The 21,715-nt window shown below is 46.1% G+C and overlaps 3 protein-coding genes across 11 annotated transcripts in view; 1 reads left to right on the top strand and 2 right to left on the bottom strand.

Moving 5' to 3' along the window:
* Positions 1 to 1,045: 1,045 nt before the first annotated feature.
* The window catches only part of Mhcl (Myosin heavy chain-like), a 32,886-nt gene continuing 12,216 nt past the window's right edge, over positions 1,046 to 21,715 (bottom strand). For 3 of the 9 annotated variants that reach the window (XM_017175976.3, XM_070287433.1, XM_017175978.3), the window contains 8 exons: positions 10,644 to 10,778; positions 10,348 to 10,575; positions 5,932 to 6,297; positions 5,595 to 5,873; positions 3,123 to 4,081; positions 2,669 to 3,052; positions 2,435 to 2,608; positions 1,046 to 1,925 (listed from right to left, as the gene is read on the bottom strand). In XM_017175976.3, the coding sequence (XP_017031465.1) occupies positions 1,748 to 1,925; positions 2,435 to 2,608; positions 2,669 to 3,052; positions 3,123 to 4,081; positions 5,595 to 5,873; positions 5,932 to 6,297; positions 10,348 to 10,575; positions 10,644 to 10,778 (2,703 nt within the window). In that variant the 3' untranslated portion in view covers positions 1,046 to 1,747. Of the gene's footprint in view, positions 1,926 to 2,237; positions 2,609 to 2,668; positions 3,053 to 3,122; positions 4,082 to 4,281; positions 4,548 to 5,594; positions 5,874 to 5,931; positions 6,298 to 7,385; positions 9,237 to 10,347; positions 10,576 to 10,643; positions 10,779 to 16,129; positions 16,771 to 21,715 lie in introns of those variants that run through there. The other 6 variants (XM_017175983.3, XM_017175984.3, XM_017175985.3 and 3 more) reach the window with 6 other exon arrangements.
* On the bottom strand, positions 12,428 to 14,498 carry LOC138928832 (uncharacterized). The gene has a single exon (XM_070286956.1). It carries the CDS (start codon positions 14,247 to 14,249, stop codon positions 12,555 to 12,557), a length of 1,695 nt encoding a protein of 564 aa, XP_070143057.1. The 5' UTR covers positions 14,250 to 14,498; the 3' UTR covers positions 12,428 to 12,554.
* On the top strand, positions 19,324 to 21,567 carry sxe2 (sex-specific enzyme 2). Its single transcript, XM_017175987.2, has 3 exons — positions 19,324 to 19,651; positions 19,725 to 19,971; positions 20,617 to 21,567. Exons 1-3 carry the CDS (start codon positions 19,579 to 19,581, stop codon positions 21,449 to 21,451), a joined length of 1,155 nt encoding a protein of 384 aa, XP_017031476.1. The 5' UTR covers positions 19,324 to 19,578; the 3' UTR covers positions 21,452 to 21,567.

The following is a 21,715-nucleotide window of genomic DNA, read 5'->3' as shown; positions in this document are numbered from 1 at the left end:
GAAACTTTGCATATAGTCTTCTATATACTCTCACTGCTATATATGTCGGAACGGGCCGGATCGGACGACTATATCATATAGCTGCCATACAAATGTTCGATATATTTTTAGAAAAAAAATTATAACTTTGCTGTTTTTCAACATTTTTGCACCATTTTTTAGATATGGCCACTCTATATTATTTAAGAATTTTGGTAAAAATTTTATGAAAATCGGACGACTATATCTTATAGCTGCCATAGGAACGATCGGGAAATTAATCGAAAAAAAATTATAACTTCGTTGTTTTTCAACGTATTTTCATCTACTTTAAGTTATAAGCTTTTTTTATTATTCTAGAATTTTGGTATAAATTTTATAAAAATCGGACAACTATATCATATAGCTGCCATAGAAGCGATCGGCAAATGTATAAAATATGTAAAGCTGGGAATGTAAAACTGTAACTGTCAAACTGTAAACATAATAAGTATAGGTAAAATATAATGAAACTCTGTTTTGTGAGTGTTTTCAGCATTTAAATCTATAATATAAACATCGAAACCAATCTGCAAGGGTATAAAAACTTCGGCGTGCCGAAGTTAGCTTCCTTTCTTGTTAGGCACTGACTTTTGATGGTTGCTCATTGATTTCAAACTTGGGGCAATGTAATTGGGGGAGAAACGTTCAAGATTATCAATTCTGACATGGCTTTGTGGAAAAAAAAATTCTGAGGAGTTTATTTCCATGGTGGTGACTTGGTCCCGTGACCTTTTCAATTTTTGGTGTAATTTAAAGCCTGCTTGGGCAAAGAACTTCAAGGTCGGGCTGCATTGGGGCAGCCCAGTAATTTATAATGGAAATATTTTACATTTAAGGATCATTTTACTTTGCAGTGATTTGAGCCAAAAAGTATGCTGTAATTTTCTTAGCTTTCATTTACCATTGAGATACATATCTACCACTTTTTTTAAGTTTTAAACTTGAAGAGTTGGGAATACATTAACCAATAAATCGAAATTTGTTTACAGAAATGAGTAACACCTCCCAGGAAAACAACACACACTTGAGTTTTATAACAATATATTTATTTGTTTATGTTCGGTTTGTTAGTTTTCAATAAGGACTTTTATGAAATTTGTTTTTTTTTTTTTTTTGTTATTTTTGATGATTTCTGCAAAATTTCGTATTCCAATATATATTTTACTGTATCTTTGCTTATATAGGTTTTAATTTATTTCCCGTACACGATGAATGAAGCTAATGATGATGTTTAATTACTGATGTTACAATGGGGATGATAATGATGATGGTTTGTATAAGAATAGGGAGTTACTTGTAAAATACTCGTTCATATGGGATTCAACTGACATTGCATTACCTTTCCTATGATTTTGAAACGCGTTTAACTAATTTCATTTAAGTTGGCTATAGGATAATGGAGACTATATTCTATATAGGCTATAGGTGTTAGTTCCGTTTTGTTTTTGTTTGTTTTCAGAGAGATAAAAACTTGTTAATCACTTTTCTTTAGGGACTGTCGCGCAAATTAAATTAACTACGATTTAGCATTGCTTGCGAATGCCATTTGGGTTTATATATATATATCATATATTATATCATGTAGCTATATTTCGATAATAAATAGTTAAACATATTGAACTAAACAGTAATCAAATAAAAATGGTAAACAACTAATAAAAAAAAATAAGAATTACAAGTTACAAACTGCAGCCGCGGTGGCCGCGAACAGACAAGGATGCGTCTACTACGGCTGGCCATTCTGGTGGACCACTGGCACCGTTAATCCCATCCTGGTCGGTGCGGCCGGCGTTGGTTTGGCCGCCGAGGCTGCAGACTTTGTGTCCGGTTTGGGGGCCGGTATGGCTTTGGCCGCCACTGCCAGCTTATGAATGTGTGGCGACGATGGCGACGTCACTGTTATTCTACAATAAGAAAAAGCTAATGGTTTACACGCACACACACGCGGAGGAGTAGGGAGCGGAGCAGGGCGTGGCGGAGCAGCGGATGAGAGCGGAGTGGAACGAGGAGTTGTTGTGTGTTTGATTTTGTCACATACGCATTAACATATTTACACGCATCGTTTTTCGGGTGTTTGGTTTTTATGAGTTTGTTTTGGGTTCAGGCAGGAGGCGTTCATTCGTTGGTTGGTTGTTTGGAGCATTGCAGCATTGACGGCGGTTGTCGCGTTGGTTTTTGGGGTCATTTGTGGATGTGGAGGTGGGCGGCGGATGGTGGATGGTTTGCATGTATGATTTAATTATTTAAATTAGATAAGCCGGCAATAGCAACAGACCTTACAGACTATAGCTAACTAGCGATAGGCGATATTAAGAGGCGGACAACTAGAGGGTGAGAGAGAGTCTACGCTGTGCTTGGGCCTTAATGCTTGTGCTGCTGTCTGCTGTTCGAGTTGACTTCGTTATCAGCGTACCTAGGGCTGTTGTCTTCCTTTTCAAAGACCACGGTCCGCGTGGTGCTCACAACGGGTCCGTTTCCGCCACCAATGCTGCCGTTCAGTGACTGCTGTGAGCTGCGCTTTACATGCACGGGCCGCAGTCGCTCCTCCAGGTCGCTGATGGAGCCCACAGAACTAAGGCTCTCGTCGCTGCAATGCAAAAATCATTAGTTGATGTCCCGGTAATGGTGCAGTTCCATTTGTAATTACCTCTCGCTCAGCTCCTCCTCGCCCTCCTCTTCCATGGCCTGCTGCAGATCTGCTATCCGTTGCAGGGCCAGGCGCAAGTCGTTCTTAAGCGCCGCCCCCTCCGATTCCATTTGCTCCATCTTCTTCTCGAGATCCTTGCGGCGGGCCAGCGACTCCTGTTCGCGGCTAGAGACCGTGTGGAACTCCTCGCGCATGTCGCGCAGACTCTTTTGCGACTTTTTGAGCACATCCTGGGCCTGCATTTCGCGCATCTTCGACTGGGTTACCTCGTTCTGAAGTTTCTCCAGGGCCTCCTTGTGACGATTCACCTGCACCTCCAGTCTAGCCCGGGTGGCCTGTTCCAGTTCGAGACGGGATTCCAGCTCCTTGGTGCGTAGCTCCAAGCTGTTCAACAATTAATTATTTAAGTCATTATTAATTTAAAAAATAATGAAAATGATATTGGTTAACTTACCGCTTGGACATCATGGCCATAGAGGGATCACCCAGGTTCTCCACATTATCCAGACGGTGCTGCAGATCGGTGACCTGCTCCTTAAGATTGTTACGCTCGGCCTCCATCTCATTGAGCTTGAACTCCGCCTCGGAGACGTTGATCTGTTCGGCATTTAGCTGCTTGACGGTGGCGCTGTACTTCTTCATCAGCTCGCTCATCTCCTCCTCGTTCTCATCGATCTGTGCCTGCAGCTCAACCGCCTCCCTGTTCGCCGCATTGGCCCTCTCCTCGGCATCGTTTCTGCCCCGATGTGACTCCTCGAACATGGCCTGCACTTCGGTTAGTTCCGCTTCAGCTGCTTGCCGCGCCTTGAGGGCTAGTGTTCGAGCGGATTCGGCATCTTCCAGCTGATTGCGCAGCTGACGGATGAGCGTTTTACCGGGCGTGTCTGCCTTAAGCCTCTCCAGCTGCGTCTGGGCATCCTTAAGCAGGGCCTTATACTTGCGCAAGTCGCGTCGCAGCTTCTGGTTGAGTGCCTCCTCGGCATCGCGGTCAACACGGTCACGATCCTCCATCGAGGAGAGGCGTCGCTCCAGCTCGTGTTTCTCGCGCAGCAGCAGGGTCCGCTCCTCGTGCTCCGTCTCCAGCTGGCACTCGAGGGCCTTGATCTTCTTGTAACCATTGCCACGCACCTCCTCCAGTTCCTCGTCGCGCTGCTGTGACTCGCGACGCGCCTCCTTGCGCATCGTTTCCAGGGACATCTCGAGACGCAGCTTGGCCTGCTCGAGCAGCTGTATCTGTCCTGCCATTTCATCCAGCTCCTCCTCCTGCTCCTTGGCCCTACGCTCCGTTTCGTTTTTCGAGCGTCGCAGCTGGGCAAACTCCTCTTCGGTGCCACCGCCAAAGGTCATCTCATCCAGTTCACGCTGCAGCGAGGCGAGTTTCTCCTCCTTGAGCTCAAGATCTAAACGGGTATCCTGGAAAATTAATTAATATTTTATATTAAGTCTCCAATTACACATAAATAAGGATTTATCTATGAATTTATCACAGTTAATCAGTGATAGATTAAGTATGTATTCATTGCTATATAATAGCCTGCACTGCCCATTTAGTCAACTTAATGAACTCTGCTTTCTGGAGTTTGGATCTAGGCTTTGTGCCCATTCGGACTCACTTGAATCATCAGCCGAGTTGAATAGCGGAAACTCATGGCTGTACTTGTGCTTGGCTGGGAAATTGTCTCTATGTGTCTCTTCGGTGTGCCTCCGTCTCGGGGTTTATGGTATCTAAATCGCAGCAGTGGCCAGTTCAGTTATCGCCCTCCATGGAGGCTCTTCCTCTGCCAGCTAATTATGAGTATCGAAAGCGTAATGAGAACGCCGCCGCCAACGTTTTAATTTCTTTTTCTTTTTGCCAGGCCGAGCAATCAAGAACACTGCAACAGACGAAACGAAGGCAACGGAGGCCAGAGACAGCTCTATGTACTCCAGTTATCGCACGTTGACGTTCGTCGAGCTACTGTCGAGCGGAACAATGAAGAAAGCGGCAAAGCGGAGATCCACAAATGTGTGACCGAATCGCCCGACTCTGAGATACGGAGATACAGAGCGACGAACTGAGAGAGACCCAGAGAGAAAGAGCAGAAGGAGGGAACGCCTCGAGTACAGGCCGATAAAAACACAAGAACCGAGAACTGACAAACCCAAAGATCTCGGAATGGAACTAGGCGAGAGAGCGAGTCGCACATGCCGCACATGCGTGCATGTGCCGAGTGCTCGGTGTGGGCAGGTAGGCAGGCGGCCTAGACGGAACGCAGGCGCAGGCCATGGGCAAACAAGCCGAACGAGTTTCCGAGCCCGAGATATGCAGTATCTGTATCTGTATCTCGGCTGCAATGTGCGCAACGTGCCGCCACTTGCTGGCGCACACTGGCCAGCAAATTTGAGTATCTTATTCCTACCTGACCTACACAAAAAAAATTCAAATTTGTTTATAATCGATATTTAATTACACTTTTCTCGGGAAACCCATTTAGTATATCCCATTTTTATCGAAGAAATTAAAGCTTTTCCTGGCATTACAAAATATCAAACTATCAATATTTTGCTTCATTTTTCAATAAATCATTTACTTGCTGAAGATTTTTATTAGTGTTTATTAGTTACAACAAATTGCATACTAATTTGAAATTTAAACTAAAAACCAACCAACCAACCAAAAATAAATTAATGCTGATATATAAGAAAATAATAAAAATAATTTACTCAACAGATTTAAGGTTTCTTTTGCCAAATTAAAAAAAATATGCCCCGCTAAAATCCCAATTTCCTGCAGAATAGTGTTATATCGGAACTCATGTTGCTTGCGACTGTCGCCGTCAACATGTTTCGCTGCAGCATGTTCTTCGTCAACTTGTTGCTGTGAGAAGCAACATGTTGCCTACGATTATGTTGCAGGAAACACACTTCACTTTAAGAGACTACTTACCGCCAGTGACTGCTCTAGCGTGAACTTCTCGGCCTGCAGAACGTCCTTCTCGCGACCGTAACGCTCCTTGGCCTGGCGCTCCTGGCGCGCCGCATCCTGCAGGGACTGGCACTCGGCGTCGAACTTGCGCTGCTTCTTCTCGAGCAAATTGTTGCGGGCATTTTGCTCCTCGAGCAGCATGCGCAGATCGTTCATCTCGTTGGTCATCTTCTGTGCCTTGCGTTTCCATTGGCCCACAACCTGACGTTGCTCCTCAACTTCTTCGTAGGCATCGGAAAGCTGTGGGAGGGTGAGATTAGTATATCTTGCAGGGAACTCATTGATCTCTCCAGCAAACCTTCTTCTCCAATTGCTTCTTGAGCCCGACCAGCTGTTCCAGATCGTGCTCATGCTGTGTGTGCAGCCTCCGCTTGGTGAACTCCAGCTCCCGGGCCACCCGCTCGTACTTGAGCTTGTAGACTCCCCCGCCACCGTCCTCGTTCTCGGCATCCTCGTCCTCGGATATGCCATTCAGATCGGACTTGGCGCATATCAGCTCCATCTCCAGCTTCTCCGTCGTCTCCTGCAGGTTTTTCACCTTGTTCGCCTGATCGCCGAGCTCCTTCTCGAGCTTTAGGCGCTCGGCGGTCTCCGCCTCCAATCGCTCGGTGGCTATGTGGGCCGTGGATCGCTCCTCGGCCAGGTCCACAGTCAGCTCGGATAGCTGGAGGATATTAGGAAAATATAGAGCATTCAATTTTAATTGTGTGCCAGTTTTCTCAGGGAATTTATTGTCGTATTATTTGACTGTTTGTTTGGCTTTAGTTTGTGCGATCTCTACTTCTGTCTGCCATGTGTCTAAACAAGTGAGATCATTATTTATAAAACCAACATTTGCCCGGAGTAGCGGATATACATATATGTGTTGATATATAGTGTGGGATGAACTTCTAACCTTGAACTGCTGAAGTACAAAGAGGAAGTTACACTTCCTAAAATAAATTTCCAGATATGGATATGTAACTCAGATAAGCTTTGCCTAAAATTATTATTTTAAATGTTATTAAGAACTTCTATAAAAAACTTATATTTTAATTAATAACGACAAAAGCTATTTTGTATAATTTCCCATTCCTTTGACGTCGTTTATACTAGAGATCTAGGAAATACGTTGGCAAGAAAAATGGACTAAAAATCGCACAATACACGAGGAAATTACTCATACGTAGGATCATTTACTTGGGCATAGATCAAAGCGTCACTCTCTGACAAAAAATGCTCCTATTCAATCTTGTTCCCATGACACAAATTGAAACGAACTGAATGATAGAGAAGGTCGGTTCATTGCCTTCTAATAAAATAGTATTTCCAGAAGAATAATTTTTGGAAAACACTTTTCCATAGCCTCTAAACTTTTAATATATTTTCTTTATTTTGCCCCAAATGCCGCAGATGAGAAACAACAATTATTATGATTATGAATATGGAATCTTTTCCTCCTCCGCACTCAAAGAATTCCGCCGTGTGATTCACGAAATACCCAACCCCAAAAATAGATGCTCCTCCTCCGACTCAGGTGTGGGGTGGGCGGAGATACTTTGCCGCTGTCAATGTCAGCGCAGCATGGAGGCCCCATATCCCCATCCCGTTGAGACGGTGGTGTTTGTTTAGGAATTTATGAGGATTTATGGGGTGGAGACATCATCACCCGCACTCAAGAGCACTCAGTATGGAACAGAGGCGGGAAATTGTGTCAACGACAAGCTCAAGGTTAGCCCAACAAAGACAACAGCAACAACAGGAACACGATACCTCATCATCCTCCTCGCGAATGGTACGATCATCGTCGTCGTCGTGGTCCCCGTTGGTCAGGCTAATGGTGGCCACCGACGACTCCCGATCTCTGGCCACCGAGTTACCGCGCGACGTCGGTGTGTGTGGCAGCTGCTTGGCCAGCTGGAAGGCCTTGGTCAGGATGTTTTGGGAGGAGCGAGTGCGTCCCACCGATCCACATCGCTCCATACTGTTCCGTTCCCGCTGTCGCTCGATCAGCGAGATGGTGTCGTAGTCATCAAATCCGGAGCAGGTGCTCCCCGGCGTGGTGCAGCGACTATCTGGTGCTCCGCCGCCTTTGCCACTTCCACTGGTCGTCCTGCGCGTCCTTCTGCCCATGGCCGTCCACTCCTCCTGGACATGGTCGGTGCGCTTCAAGAAATTCTGGATCTTCTCGCTGAGATAGGCGGACGAAGTGCGCGGATCCTCGAAAGACGGCGAGGCACGCATCGACTGGTGCACCGGCTGGCGCTGGCATCCGAGGACAAACGACAGGTTGCCGTCGAAGACCACGGGCGAACTTTCCAGCTGCCGCATCTCGTACGGATCCACTCCGCCCGATCCCCGGGTGTAGGTCTGTGGGAATATCCTTCGCGGCGGCGTTTGCAGACGCGAGCTGGACTGGTAGTTGGAAATCGAGGACTGGGTGGAACAGCGCGACGACACGGAGTAGGCGGGGCTGGGCGAACGGTTGACCAAACGCAAGCGATCGCTGTCCGTTCCTGTGGGCGAGTTGAGTGGCAGTTTCAGCGAGACCTCGTACGGGCTTTCAGAGTCCTCCGGGGGAACGTTCTTATTACCCAGCAGGGACGACGATGAAAGCGACGAGCTGCCTCCACTGCCACCCGTGGTCCGTGAGGTGTATTTGTGGAGGATGCTGCTACTGCTAGTGTTGGTAGTGTTGGTGGTGGTGGTGGTCTTGATGTGATGGTTCGGTGTGGGTCGTGTGGTGTGGCCATTGCTCAGCACGGGACTCTGCTCCCGCTGCTTGGGCAGCAGACGGATTTGTTTCCGCGCCTGGCTGCTCGGCGGCTTAGGAGGTCGCGCCAAGGGGGCGGAACCACTCAAGGTGGAGTTTAGCGAGGAGCCGCTGCTATTGTTGGTGGAGCCAAGGGCTCCCAGTCGGGGGCCACCGTTCATGGCTGCCAGCACGCGGGCCAGGAACTTCTCCTTCTCCAATCGGTCCGATGCTACAGGGCCAGCATCCGCATCTGCATCTCCCGAAGCTGCAATGTCAGCAGTGGCCTCATTAGCAGGCGACAGGGGAGGCATGGGCTCGGATTAGTGGCAAGCGGGGAGGAGGAGTAGTGGGTTAGAGGGTGTCGGGTGTTTAAGGGTCTGGGGACTAAGAGATTGGGGGTTCGGGGTGGTGGTGGCTCGGGTATTTGTTTCTGTGCAAGTTTCCTTGGCCAATTTATGTCGAATTCTTTTTTTTTTAGTTTGCAAAATTTCGAAATTTCTGTGTCGTTTTGTCGTGGTTCGTTATATCAATCGAGTTGGTTTTCGGTGTCGTTGTTCTTGGTTCTTTTTATTTCTTGTGGTATTGCTGGGTATTATATATGGGAACCATGCTAGGGGCTGTCAAAAACTTGAGACCGTTGATGCAATTTAAATTTATCTCGGGCTGAATTTTTTTGTGACTTGTGCACGCGCCAGCAGATTTTCCTTTGTTTTCGCCGGGCTTTTATTGCTTTTGGCAGCGAATTTCACATACACGCACGGCAAGGAAACGACGAATCGAGATGGGATCGGATCAGATTGGATCGGATCGCATCGAATCTCCCGGACACGGCGCCACGGGCCTCAGGCGTACGCGACGTTTTCTCGGCGACTAAGCGATGCGTACGGACGGATTTTGCTTCGGTGCTGGCCAGAAAGCGAAAAAAGCTCCTCGCCTTTTGGCAAAACCAACGAGAGACAGAACGAGAGAGACATAGAGAGAAAGAGTGGAATCGCAAAGAGCCGAAGAGGCGCCATCGAGCCAAGTCAATTGCAACATCGGTAGCAGTTCCGCCTATCACATAATCTATGGTCCCACGGTCGGCTGTTGCTTTCGGCCAACTGTTGATCCAATAATTTGGCAATCATCGGGGGGAGATCTAGGGAATTATGTAAATCGAACTGAGGCTGAGGGCAGTCGCAGATTCTATCGCATATCCCGTCCCAGCTGCAACTCAACTGTAGCGCGACAAAGTATTATTAATGATCTTTTAGAGCATTTAAAAATACATCTGGCTGTTCTGGCGAGCGATATGTGCGAAACACTGCCGAACGCAGTATCCACATCGCATCCCATCCATCTCCACCAGAACGCACACATACTATATACACACTCTCAGAGTCAGAGTCAGTTGGTGTTCAATGCCCAAAGTGCTATTTTTGGCCCACTTCAAAAACCAAATAATACAAATGAAGGGGGAATGGAAATCCACCAGCGAATTGTGCATCTTTCGTACAGCTTGCCGGGGGAATTGTAAACGATCTTTAAACTTATTAAGAGATTCAACTTATTATCGTTTATTAAGTAAAGATATTTAGGTTGTATTTGGTTTTGAGAGTATCTCTGGATTTGAAAATAATATATAAATCAAACGCCATAAAATATAAACTCTGTAACTAGCTAGAGTTTAACTAATGCTTCTTTATGCAAACACCAAATTATAATACCTATTCTTCTTGCCATAGTATCTATTCTGATTCCTTGATATCAAGCAGAAATGGTTTCTCTAGATGTAGCAATTGCCACTGCAAATACAATCTAAATATATGAGGCATTTTGTTTCTGTACCCGCAATGGTTAAATCTTTTGGCGCCCCAGATATCTGAGCGCTGCCAACGCCAAACAAGATCACGCAGATGACATTTCGTGTCAAGTGGCGCAATTTTAATTGCAGACCACGCCAGACCAGACAGCGGTCCATCAGATGAAAAGTTGACTCACCTTGGCTTCCAGCTTCTGGTTCTCCGCCTTGACCTCACTGCGATCGCACTCGATCTTCTCCAGCTTGGCCCGTAGCATTAACAGCTCCTCGTTGGCTGTCTTCAGCTGCTCTTCAGTGCGGTGGACATTGAGTAGGGGCGTTACCCGGACCAGAAGACGCCACCAGGGCCAGTCGCGCACGGCTAGGAAGGCCTTAACATTGCGTTGGATGCAGCGCACAGCCAATTCCTGGGGGGTTTATCATAGAAATTATTTAGGAGGATGAATATAGAGGGGATGGTCTAGGGATTAATTACCTGAACACGTCGCTGGGACATCTTTTTGCGAGCCAAATAGCCGCGACAGAAGGCTTGCAGCTGAATGATGCGATCTGAAAGCAGGACATCGCGCTTGGCTTCCAGTTCACTAAGAACTCCAGAGCGGAAAAGGATCTAAAAAGAGCAGGCAAGATTTAAGGATAAGTAAGTTAGTATATTATATAATTTCATTTTTCGTTGAATTATGTACATCCCTATTCAGGTGTCAGGTGCACAATCAACCCTAAGAGCGAAGCACAATCTCAGAAATAAACAAAAACGAAAACAAAATCAATTCAATTCAAGGAAGTGAAGGTCAAGGTGGGTCTGACTTGCAAATTAAGACTGAGATTAATGCAACGGCAGCGGAAGAAACATCCAGAGCATGAGCTATGGCGATTCGAATTTCGAACACCTGTGCGCAAAAAAAGATGCCAAAACTCTTACAGGTGTGAAAGTGGGAAGAGGGCAATGAAAACAAAATTGTAAACAAGATATTGCCATAAAGCCAGGCCACAGCGGGTGTCGAGTGGAATGGTGCCCTCCTAATGGCGGTTCATGCAGGTGGAAATGCACATAGTCGAGTGAGTATCTGTGGCAAAGGTGTTTAGCATACTTAGGGCCACCGGGTTCCCATACAAATTAGCTGCTGGCCCGGCGCACCTTTGAGGTGTGGCTCCTATTTGCCTCTCTGTTACTCTTTCTCTCTGTCAACGCCGAATTCGCGACTAAGTCGAGAAACTATTTTCTCGAAATTTTAATTATGCCCGGCACGTAGACAAAAATGAAAGTAAACCAATGTGAAATGGCAAACCGAAGCGTCGCATCGAGTGTGTGTGGCTCAGTCATCGTAAACTGGCGGCTGGATGCACGGACTCTCGGATGTGGCCACTGGGATGATACAGGGTGTGGTAGGTATCAAAATATCGCCAACTGAAGTGCGTCTCGGAAGCAAAAGAAGCTGTGTGTCTAAACTATCTACTAAAACAAATAAAAACTATATGTTGAAAAGCGTAAGACTTGGAGAAAGCGCGAGTACTCATTGAACTTTATAAACAGACATTTTTAGAAAAGGGTGACCAGCGAATAAAAAAATGCAAAAGGAAATCTCACATTTCCAAAGTAAATTATAAGTTATAGATGCTATATACATAAACCGTAAATAAATATAGCAATAAGAGAGGGATTTGCAAATGGATAAATAAGGTTACAGGTTGCTGCCAGGGGTTTATTATTTTAATTACTTGTCATTCATAAACTTAGCATACTAAATAGATAATATAAACCTCTATCTCTCTTTGTTAAGGGTATTTTCAAGATAATAAATTAGTTACTTTATTATAATGAAATCGGTTTAATAATATAAATAGATATATATAACACGTGGGGCTATAATTCACTGACCATTGGACTTTTAAACTACCTGATCTTCGACATATTCGCGGCTTAATCCGCAATATAGGCAGACAATATTACAATTATTTATGCGGAAAAATGTACGTTTTGTAATTAAGTAAATAATTAATACAATAAAAAATCAATAATATAATAATTCAAGGTTAATCAACCCAAAAGCTTATAAAACTATTGTCTACATAAGATTGACAAAGAAGTCTTCCCCCTTGGGTGAACATGCTCTAGAAAACCAGAAGTTAGGGCTTCAGCTATATCAAGATCGGGGAAAATACAACTAAAGCGGTAGGTTGAGGAAAGGGATAGTGCCAGCCGGAGGAGAGGAGGAAAGATAAACCCATAGCAAGTGGTTTTGTACAATAAATATTTATTCCATTTACAGCAAACGTTAGATAAGTTAGATATAGATAGAGGCAAACCAGTGGTGGATGCAGCTGAGAGTTAAGATTGGAGAGGCTGGGGAGGATCGGAAGCGGGTCCGGCTCTGCCGCTGCCTGGTCAATGCAGCTGCATAGTTACCTCTTTCGTGTAGGTGGGGTAAATCTCCACCTGAGTCTGGATGCAGCGCACCGCTTGTACTTGGGCCACCACCTTGCTGGCCACCACCGGTGGGCAATGGCTGTGTGGTGCGTTGGCTGCACTCTGCTTTCCGGCCGCGGCAGCAGCCTCAAACTTTTGTAGCAGTTCGGCGATCTTGTTGGACTTGGAGCAGTTCTTGGTTCCCGGCGGCACCTGCTCCTCTGCCTCGTCTCCCTCAGATTCGCAGAGGCTTCCAGTGGAGTTGCTGGTGGAGGAGGTGGACGTGGAGAGCTGCGTGTTGCTAATGTGTCCTGAGTCATCCGAGTCCTCTTCTTGCTCCGCCCTGATTTCCTTGGTCGGTTTCTTGAGGGGTGGCTGTGTTACCGACTTCACTTCCTGCACCACCTTGACGAGTAGCTCCTGGTTTTTGTCAGATGTCTCTCCCAGTTTCGGCGGTATGATCTTGCAGGACTCCAGCTTGGGTCTGCCCACCTTTTCCTCGTTGGCGTAGTGCAGCTTTTGCAGCTTCTTCTTGTTCCTCACCAGTTGCGAGTGCTCCTTGGTGACGCCCCGACTGCCGGTTCTCTTGGGCTTTGAGCTCATGTTCTCTACCTGTCGCAGGATCTCCTGACCCTTGGCCAGGCACTTGACCAGCAGCTCATCGCTGTTCGCATTGGGGGAGTTCGATTTTAAGGCTCCTCCTCCTGACTTCAGGGTGGAGTTGGCTCTCCTGGCTGCTGGTCTGGCGGTTATGTGGCGCTGCTCCAAACTGGAGTTGGCCCGCTTCGGCATGGCTGCTTGGGCTGGAGCTGGAGCTGAAGCTCTCGGAGGTGGACGAGCTGCTGTATTAAGGGTCAACATAGAGCGGGTGCGCTGCTTACTGGTCGGTCTCAAGGCCACAGGTTGCTCCAGGCAGAAGCTCTCGCTTCGCTTACGGAGACTCGACTGCTTTCGTACGGGAATCCTGCTGCCACTTAGGTCGCTCAAGGAATTGTACCGCGAGTCACCTCCTGCACCTCGCAGCAACAGGATAGACCCGGCCATTTCCGGCGACTGATACAGCTGCATCCTGGTCCTGCCTATGCTCAGGGTGCTGTGTGACTTGGCCAACATCATCGGCTGGCGATCGGAAAACTCTGCTGGCGGAGCGGGCAGCTCTTCTGACGGAATCCTCTTCAGCGGAGGGTACTCGTTGAGTATATGATCGAAGCTTTGCAGCACCTCGTTCAGCTTGCTCTCGTCGTGGGCCACCTTTTCCAGCTCCGCGAATATCTCGTCCTCCAGCGACTGCTGGGCCAGGCTGAGGCTCAGACTCAAGTGGCTCTCCTCGTCGCTGTCCACGTAGCTGCACACGCTGCCGGTCATCTGCTGGTTCTGGAGGGGCGCAACAGGAATTACAGGCACTCCCTTGGGCGTGTACTTGCCGCCCACGCAGCCTCCGTCCACCGTGCACAGGGCACTCATGGATCTGGTGTGCTTACTGCCCTTGTAATACAGCTTTCCACTCAACTTGGGCGTCAGATTATCCTCGATCTTGTGGCGAATATGCGAAAAGAACTTCTTGCCCGCTCCCAAGCCATGCTTGTTTGGGGCGTGTGTGGGCGTGGCGGCTGCAGCAGGCGAAGGACTGCTGCGCACCTGGGCCAATTTGGACTTGACCGTGTGCTTGTACATTGCCCTGGGATTATGTAAAGCAATTGACCAGCGACTGGCGGCGGTACGGCGAGTAAAAGTGCATATAATTTCGCAATAAATTGCAGTTTCCTTTTCAATGTCCACTGTCCACTGTCTACTGTCCAGCACTTTCACGGCTCGGCTCGGGCGGCGGCGACGGCGACTCTTGTGTGGATGTGGTATGGTGTTTTCTCTTCGGGCTCGGCAACGCAACTGAACTGAACTTGCTAGCTGGCCAAAGCAACGGAGTCCGAGTCCGAGCCAAATGCTGGCTCTGCATTCGAAAGTGGCTTATCGAGAAACGGCTGGCACATAAGCACAGCATAACCCAACGCAGCACAACACCACACAAAACAGACTTGGCTGAGGTCGCGGTCGCTGGTAATTGGCCGAGGGAAAGGGGCACCGAGTGAATGCACCAGCCGCCGCCGATCCTCAAGTTGGAGCGACGATGCTAATTACCAGCCACCAACCATTGGCCACACATGCTCGACCTGCAGTTACCCAGCATAATCATCGCCTCATCGTCATCCTCATCATCATCATCGTCGCAGTCAAGGCAATCACAAGCGAAACAAGTGAGGCAATAGGCTAGGTCTGGAACTGCACTGGCTATTTGTTGTGTTTCCATTTTGCCTTTTCATTGCCAGCAATTGGACTCGCCCTGGCTGCCGCACAAAAGATTCAAAGAGATGTAGCCACGGATGGGCATGGCAAAAGTGCCATGTTCATTGGGGACAAACAAATATTGGTATAGGCCGCGAGTGTAAGCACTGTGGTCTAGACTTTAGAGGTTGCAACACGGTTGAAAGGTCGTTAACCAGAGCGTGTTCTAGGGACATGGGTTCGGTAAACAATGTTATGGTCAGTAAAATACAAAAAATAAATATTGATTACACTAAACATAACCAAGTTCGAATAGAAAGATATAAAGCTAGGCAGTTAATCTGCACGTGACTTGAAAAAACAGTTATCTGAAATTAATCAGGCCATCGCCCCGCAACCTTAATAAAATCTATAAAAACTATGCAATTTTCCGAGACAATTATACATTATGCCGCATTTTAAGATCAGGAAATCCTTGTAGATTAACCATTATTATCCAGCTCGTGACAGAGAATCCGCTGTAACGATGTCATTGGGGCTTCCCGGTTGCTGTACCCTTCGTGGCCACAAATTGAGGCAATTACAAGAAAACCGAAAACTGATGAAAACAAGTCCGGCCAAGAAGTCGAAGATGAGATTACAGAGCCCGGCGAAACGCATCTCACGCAGCTTCCTGGTTATTGTTTCATAATTAAAAACTAGTTTACATATGCAGGGCTCGTCCCGTGGGCTTGGAGATTAAAGCTGCTAAAGACGCCAGCCGCGCCCCCATCCATGGGGAGGCGTTAATGAAGTTTTCGTGTCTCGATAGCGGGCCTTTGTTTCCACATTCGACTCGATCTCGGGAGAGCTAATTTGGAGTTGATTTGGGAGGTAGTTTCACCCTCTGCCCCTCCGATGGCGTTGACAGAACCCGCCTTGGAGGGGCTTATGTAATCACAGACACACACTCGGAAACCAGACAACCATCAGCCACCGAGGCGTGCGTGCCACTCCCCCTGGCATTTCTAATGAAAGCGAACGCTGGAAGTTTCACTTTGGTCGGAGGAAAAAAACTTTAATGTGCACTGGTCAAATGTGGTTTCTGTGCGAGGCGAATGCAGGTTGCAACGTCATTTTGGATTTTTGTTTTGCTCGCTGTTTTTAGTTTTTTTTCTGCCTTTTTTCTTGGTTTTTTTGGTGAAAGTCGACAGCGTTGGCTGTGCGTGTGTTCGTAATCATAATCGGGAGGGAATCGGTATTGGTTTCGGATTTGGACACTTTCCCGTACGTACAAGCCAGAGCCCGACAATGGCACAGCCAGCACTAGCGACGGCCAGTAGTCCCAGGATTGGAAGCTCCTCGGGCCCCGCACCACCGCCACCATAGAGCAGCCTAAATAGGCTCAGGAGCTGATCACTGTCGCGGGATGATCGGATAGCACTGGCACTGGCGTTGCCGTTGCCCCATGGCAGACAGACGGAGCTTTTATCCGACCACATCTCGTCGAGAGCTCGCGAAATCCAACTGAGCTGCGCAGAGAAGACGCCGTCCGTCTTCTTCGCCAGAGATTACATCGGGGGAATTCTACACCCGAGCCAGGCAGCCAGCAACAATGGCGAGATGAACTTGACCGTGAAAGCAGTCAGCGTCATCGCAGATACAGAGCGGAGGAAGAGCCGCAGTGGGTAGAAGACGAGCAAACTGGACTGGCTGCCAGTGACGTCAAGTAGTGGCTTTATTACGATCACTTCACCGTCCACCGACCACTGACCACCGAGCCCCTGGGCAAGCCAGTGCCCAGAAGCGCAGTTCGATTTACAGTTGCAGCGATGAGAACAGGAAATAAGAAGCCCAGGCGACCAGCCAAGCGGAGAAGCCAGGGAAGCTGCATGTAACAGATATCTTCCCATGGGTCCCGACCACACCCGCGTCCAATGCTCTAGAGCCTGTTCATCGGGCATAGGTCTTTGGTGAATTTTCTGAATTCGGAATGGTTATTTAATGCTATGATTCTGACTGTAACAATTTCGAATGAAACTGCATTAATTAAGAAATGAATCCTGAAGCTGCTATTAAAAGATAACCTAAATTAATTCGAAATATGAAATCTTTAAATCATGAATCACCAATATTTTTAATTTATTCTAATTTACTAATTGTTTGTCAAATTTTGTATTTTATAAATTTTGGGATCAACACCCTATAGTTATTATATTTTTACGTATTTTTTGGAGAGAACGATTAAGAATAATAATTTATTTTATGGTTTTATTATTCGTATAAAACACCAATAAAGAAGTTATGAATTAATTAAGCAAATTAACAATACATTTCAGTTCAAATTGTATTGCATACTTTTGGAAATCTTATAAAGAAATACGATTTCCTAAAATATTAGCTACAGTTTAATGTTTTACCTTATTTATTAAAAGTAAAATTAATTACACTTTTAAAAGAAAAAGCTTAAAATTCCTCACGACTTACACGACAAAAGATAAAGTGAACAGAAATGCACACAAATAATTTTTATTCATTAGGTTTTCCTTTTAGCACATGCCCACGAAAAATTCGCCAGGTGTAAGATTTTGCTAAAAATGTCTCACTTACGAAATCGTTCTATAAAAAACAAAAATAAAAAATACGTGAATTTCCCGTTCTGAGCTTTACGATTTCGCAGGGAAGTAAATTCTCAGCATCAATGTGAATTAGTCTTAATTTACAGCATAAATTAAGCCAAAGCTTTAATATATTCTTATTCGATTAGAGGCTGAAGAAAGAACTATTGGGCATTTTGGTGAAAGACTCCGAAGACAAATGAAATCGATCTATCAATTCGTTAAGTCATGCTTACTTTGTTTAGGCTCAAAAAACTTGCGGTGAGTAACCAGTTTGGGGGCTTCCTCCTAAGGTGAGCGTTGCTGTGGACTCATCTAGAAAGGGATCTCGCGATGATTGAGAGGTGGCCATTTAATATAATAATTGCAGGGTAAGCCCCAGCCAATGAATGAAAGTATCCTGACGAGCCGGCGATTGTTCGTCGCATGCCAAAAGCAATTACTTGAGGCTGCGGCCAGCAAAAACGTTTCAATATACCTGGCAAACGACGGCGAATGACAGCCGACGAATTCCAAGGTAATTTCTCGATTAGATTGAAAGTAACAGCAAATTGTTTGGACAAATACACGGAACAATGGCGACGACGGGTTTCGGCTGCGTCTCGTTTCGTTTCGTTGCGTTTGAGATAATCATAATAACAATAAGTACGTATTATGTATTTGCCTTAAAACGTAAATCCTGTCAATAAACTTTTTGTAACAAGTCGTCGCGAGGCACTCGCCCGGGTTTAACGATCTCGAAAAAAATATCTACATATCTACATGTTAACATGAGCATGAATGGGGCTCAAGCAAAAAAAAAAAACAGAGAAGAAGCAGGCATTTAAGCCACAAAGCTCAACCAAATACCTGCTAAATGCTTTTGAAAACAGCCGAAATCTCTGAACTGAACCCTAACCCAGTTGGGGATCTTTTAACCCAGTCAGTGTACCTCTTGGGGCTCAGGTGGGAAGTGGACAAGTGCCTAATTCTAAGCGGAGATCAACGACTCGAAACTTTCTGTTTACAGACCTAGTTTATCAAACCAACTAATTGGAATTTGGAATTTGAACCGGCTAGGTGCCACAAATATAAGTGCTTGATCAAACAAGAAACACTCATTGCGAATTAGATATATTATTCACATATAATTGCCGATCATTTTGGTAATACTTGCTCCGATTCCGTGCAATTATTTTATTACATTTATCTAATACATCGTCTTGCTCCGATTCCGTGCAATTATTTAATTAAATTTATCTAATACATCAAGTCGCAGTGGCAATCCCTTTGGAGTGACAGCTCACTTGATTGACTCAACGCTCGATAATCTTCCAATTAATATTAATGATACCGCAGGCAAACTTATATAAGAAAGCAGCGACGGACTGATCAACCAACTCAAGCTTCGGCCAGATGGTGACCCGAAACTGTAAATCAGCCAAAGATATGCGTGTCCATTATTATTTATATATAACTTGACTATATACAAAAGACTATCTATAAACCATGAATAAATGAATAACTTAAGCCGTCCCAGTGAAAGCCTATTGACCCGCCGATCGCTTGACGACTGGCTGGATTGATCGGCTGAAATCGGCAGAGATTCTAGAGGGAGCTTCCCTTTTGTTTACAACCCCGTGGAGTGTTTGCCGACACTTAGTTCGGCTTTCTGCCACTGCAGTTGCCGCAAGTTGTTGACTGCAGTGGCCACTTGGCCGCTGTGCTGGCCGCTCCAACCAGTTAATGGTCATTCATCATGACAGTGACCGCTCTGCTGGCGCTGGCGCTGTAGCTTGGCTGCCGTTACTGCTGGAGGACGCCCTTGCCGCTCGCCGGCGGCAGAGACAGAACGCAGCGCGCTTTATTTAAACAAGCCTCCGTCTAGAATCTTGCAATACTTCGGCTTGGAGCTTGTAACGATTCGGAGGTGTCCGTCCCAGCTCAGCTCTGCTCCGCTCAGAAATTTCGCGTTCTTTTAGTGAACGGCACAAACGTGCAAACGCGCGCCAGTGATAAAATTTGGATCGTGAATTGAGACAGAGAATCGAAAAACAACAGAACACCTTAAATCGCACTTAAGTGGATTTTAATTGACGCCTTGTCGCGAATTGTCATCGGGTTTTTGGCTTTGGCTCCAGAGTTTTATGGGATCGTTAGCGGGAATGCATATATTACGCGGCTGGCTATGCCTGATGCTGCTGCTAGGCGCAGCGGGAAGTGAGTTCTGATCCCGATCCCGATATAAATCTTTTATCTGCAAGTGTCACTCCTTCTGCTCTTCAACTTCCAGTGCTCGTCTCTGGCCAGTACTTCGCCTATGCACCTGGTAAGTGCCAGCTTACTACATCGAATGTGATCGAGAGCATGTTCTCCACGGAGCTGCGCATCATCCTGCATACGAGACCCAACCTCCCACAATCGAAATTGCTGCACTATGACCTCTACACGCCTCTCAATCCGGAAGAGCGTCAGTTTCTGCGACCAGGAGATGTCAGCATGCTGAAGAACTCGCACTTTAATCCCAAATGGCCAGTGAGGTAAGGATATTAACGCCAATTATTGTTAAGATTTAAGAGAGATTTATAGTTTGTGTAAAAAAAAGTTAAGGCTTTAGGTAGAAAACATGATTTGTTTTATATGCAACTAGTAAACTATGTTATACGAATGTTTTGGATGGCTTTACAGGAGAAGTGGAAATATATGTTAAATAAAACAGTCATGGCAATTAACTGATAGTCCCATTAAATAAATATTTATTTAATTACGTAATATAAGTATTAGCATGTCAGGGATCAAGCATCATCCAGTTGATGTATAGACTCAACAAATTAATTGATTACTCGATTATTGCTAATTATCCAACTTCCAGTTATATACATATTTACATACTACATCAGGAAAACAAGTATATTTTATTTCCTGGATTAATAATACAATTAAATGAGCACATTGGATTTATAGTAATAAAATAATTTAATTAAATCCCGGCTTGAAAATAATATTAATTGAGCTATAGGTACAAAAGGCAAAGCAAATGCATGTAGCAATAAAATATCTTATTTATTTATACTTTTTCTCAGCAAAGACATATAAGAGATACATAAACACTTTGGTTAAGTTTTCCTAAATATATATTTTTTTTTACAAGATCCTAATTTTGTATACAATCCATACTTTCTCAGGGTCCTCATCCATGGCTGGGCAGGCATGAGCACAACCTGCTCGAATGCCGTCCTCAAGGATGCCTACTTATCCCGCGGCAATTACAATGTCATCATCCTGGACTGGAGTCGTCAGGCGATGGACATTAACTATGGACGCGTTTCCAAGCAACTGGCATCGATAGCCGGCAACGTGGCCAAGTTGCTGAGGTTTCTTCACGACAACACAGGAATTCCCTACGAGCAAATCTATTTGGTGGGCCACAGCGCCGGCAGTCACATCTCCGGGCTGACTGGGAAGATGATGAAGCCCTTCCGCTTGGGCGCCATCTTCGCCCTAGATCCCGCTGGACTCACCCAACTAAGCCTGGGACCCGAGGACCGACTAACCAACGACGACGCACTTTATGTGGAGTCTATCCATACGGATTTGACGCTCTTGGGTAATCCCAGCACCAAGCTTAGCCAGGCCTCCTTCTTTGTCAACTGGGGCCTGGGACAACCGCACTGTCCGAACGCCACGGCCACGGAATTTGACTTTGTGTGCGACCACTATGCAGCCGTGTTCTACTTCGCGGAGTCAGTGCGTCGGCCCAAGTCGTTTGCCGCCGTGCGCTGCAGCTCGGCGCAGGCGCTGCGCTCGGCCACCTGCAGCTGCAACAACGGCGGTGGCAGCCAGATATGCACCGGCGACGAGTTCATGGGCGGTGAGCCGGCGGTGCCAAAGCGAGGTATCTTCTATCTGAGCACACGACAGCGATCTCCGTACGGCACCGGCGATGGCCTGGTCTACATCCGGCGACCGATACCGTCCACCATTAGGGAGACGGCGAAGCGACGCCGACGACTAGGGTAAACGGCACGAGCAAGTAATGCGAGTTGCGAGCGACCAAAAAGTGATTTATCTACATTTTAAGACATAGCCATTAGCCCAAAGAATGCGAATAAAGCAAAGTGATTTCGTAAAAATAACATACTATATTTCAATTGAAAATCGAATTTCTTGCTAGTTTCTGAAGAAAAGTTAAGCCTTAACTGATCAAGACTTTACCACCTGTGTTACCATTACAAAAATCACATATTTAGCCCAAAAAAAAAATAAACTAGAGCATTCCCCAAG

Source organism: Drosophila kikkawai, chromosome 3R (assembly GCF_030179895.1).
Source record: "Drosophila kikkawai strain 14028-0561.14 chromosome 3R, DkikHiC1v2, whole genome shotgun sequence".
NCBI lineage: Eukaryota > Metazoa > Arthropoda > Insecta > Diptera > Drosophilidae > Drosophila > Drosophila kikkawai.
The sequence above is the reverse complement of the archived record's forward strand: the minus strand, read 5'-3'. Positions and strand labels throughout refer to the sequence as shown.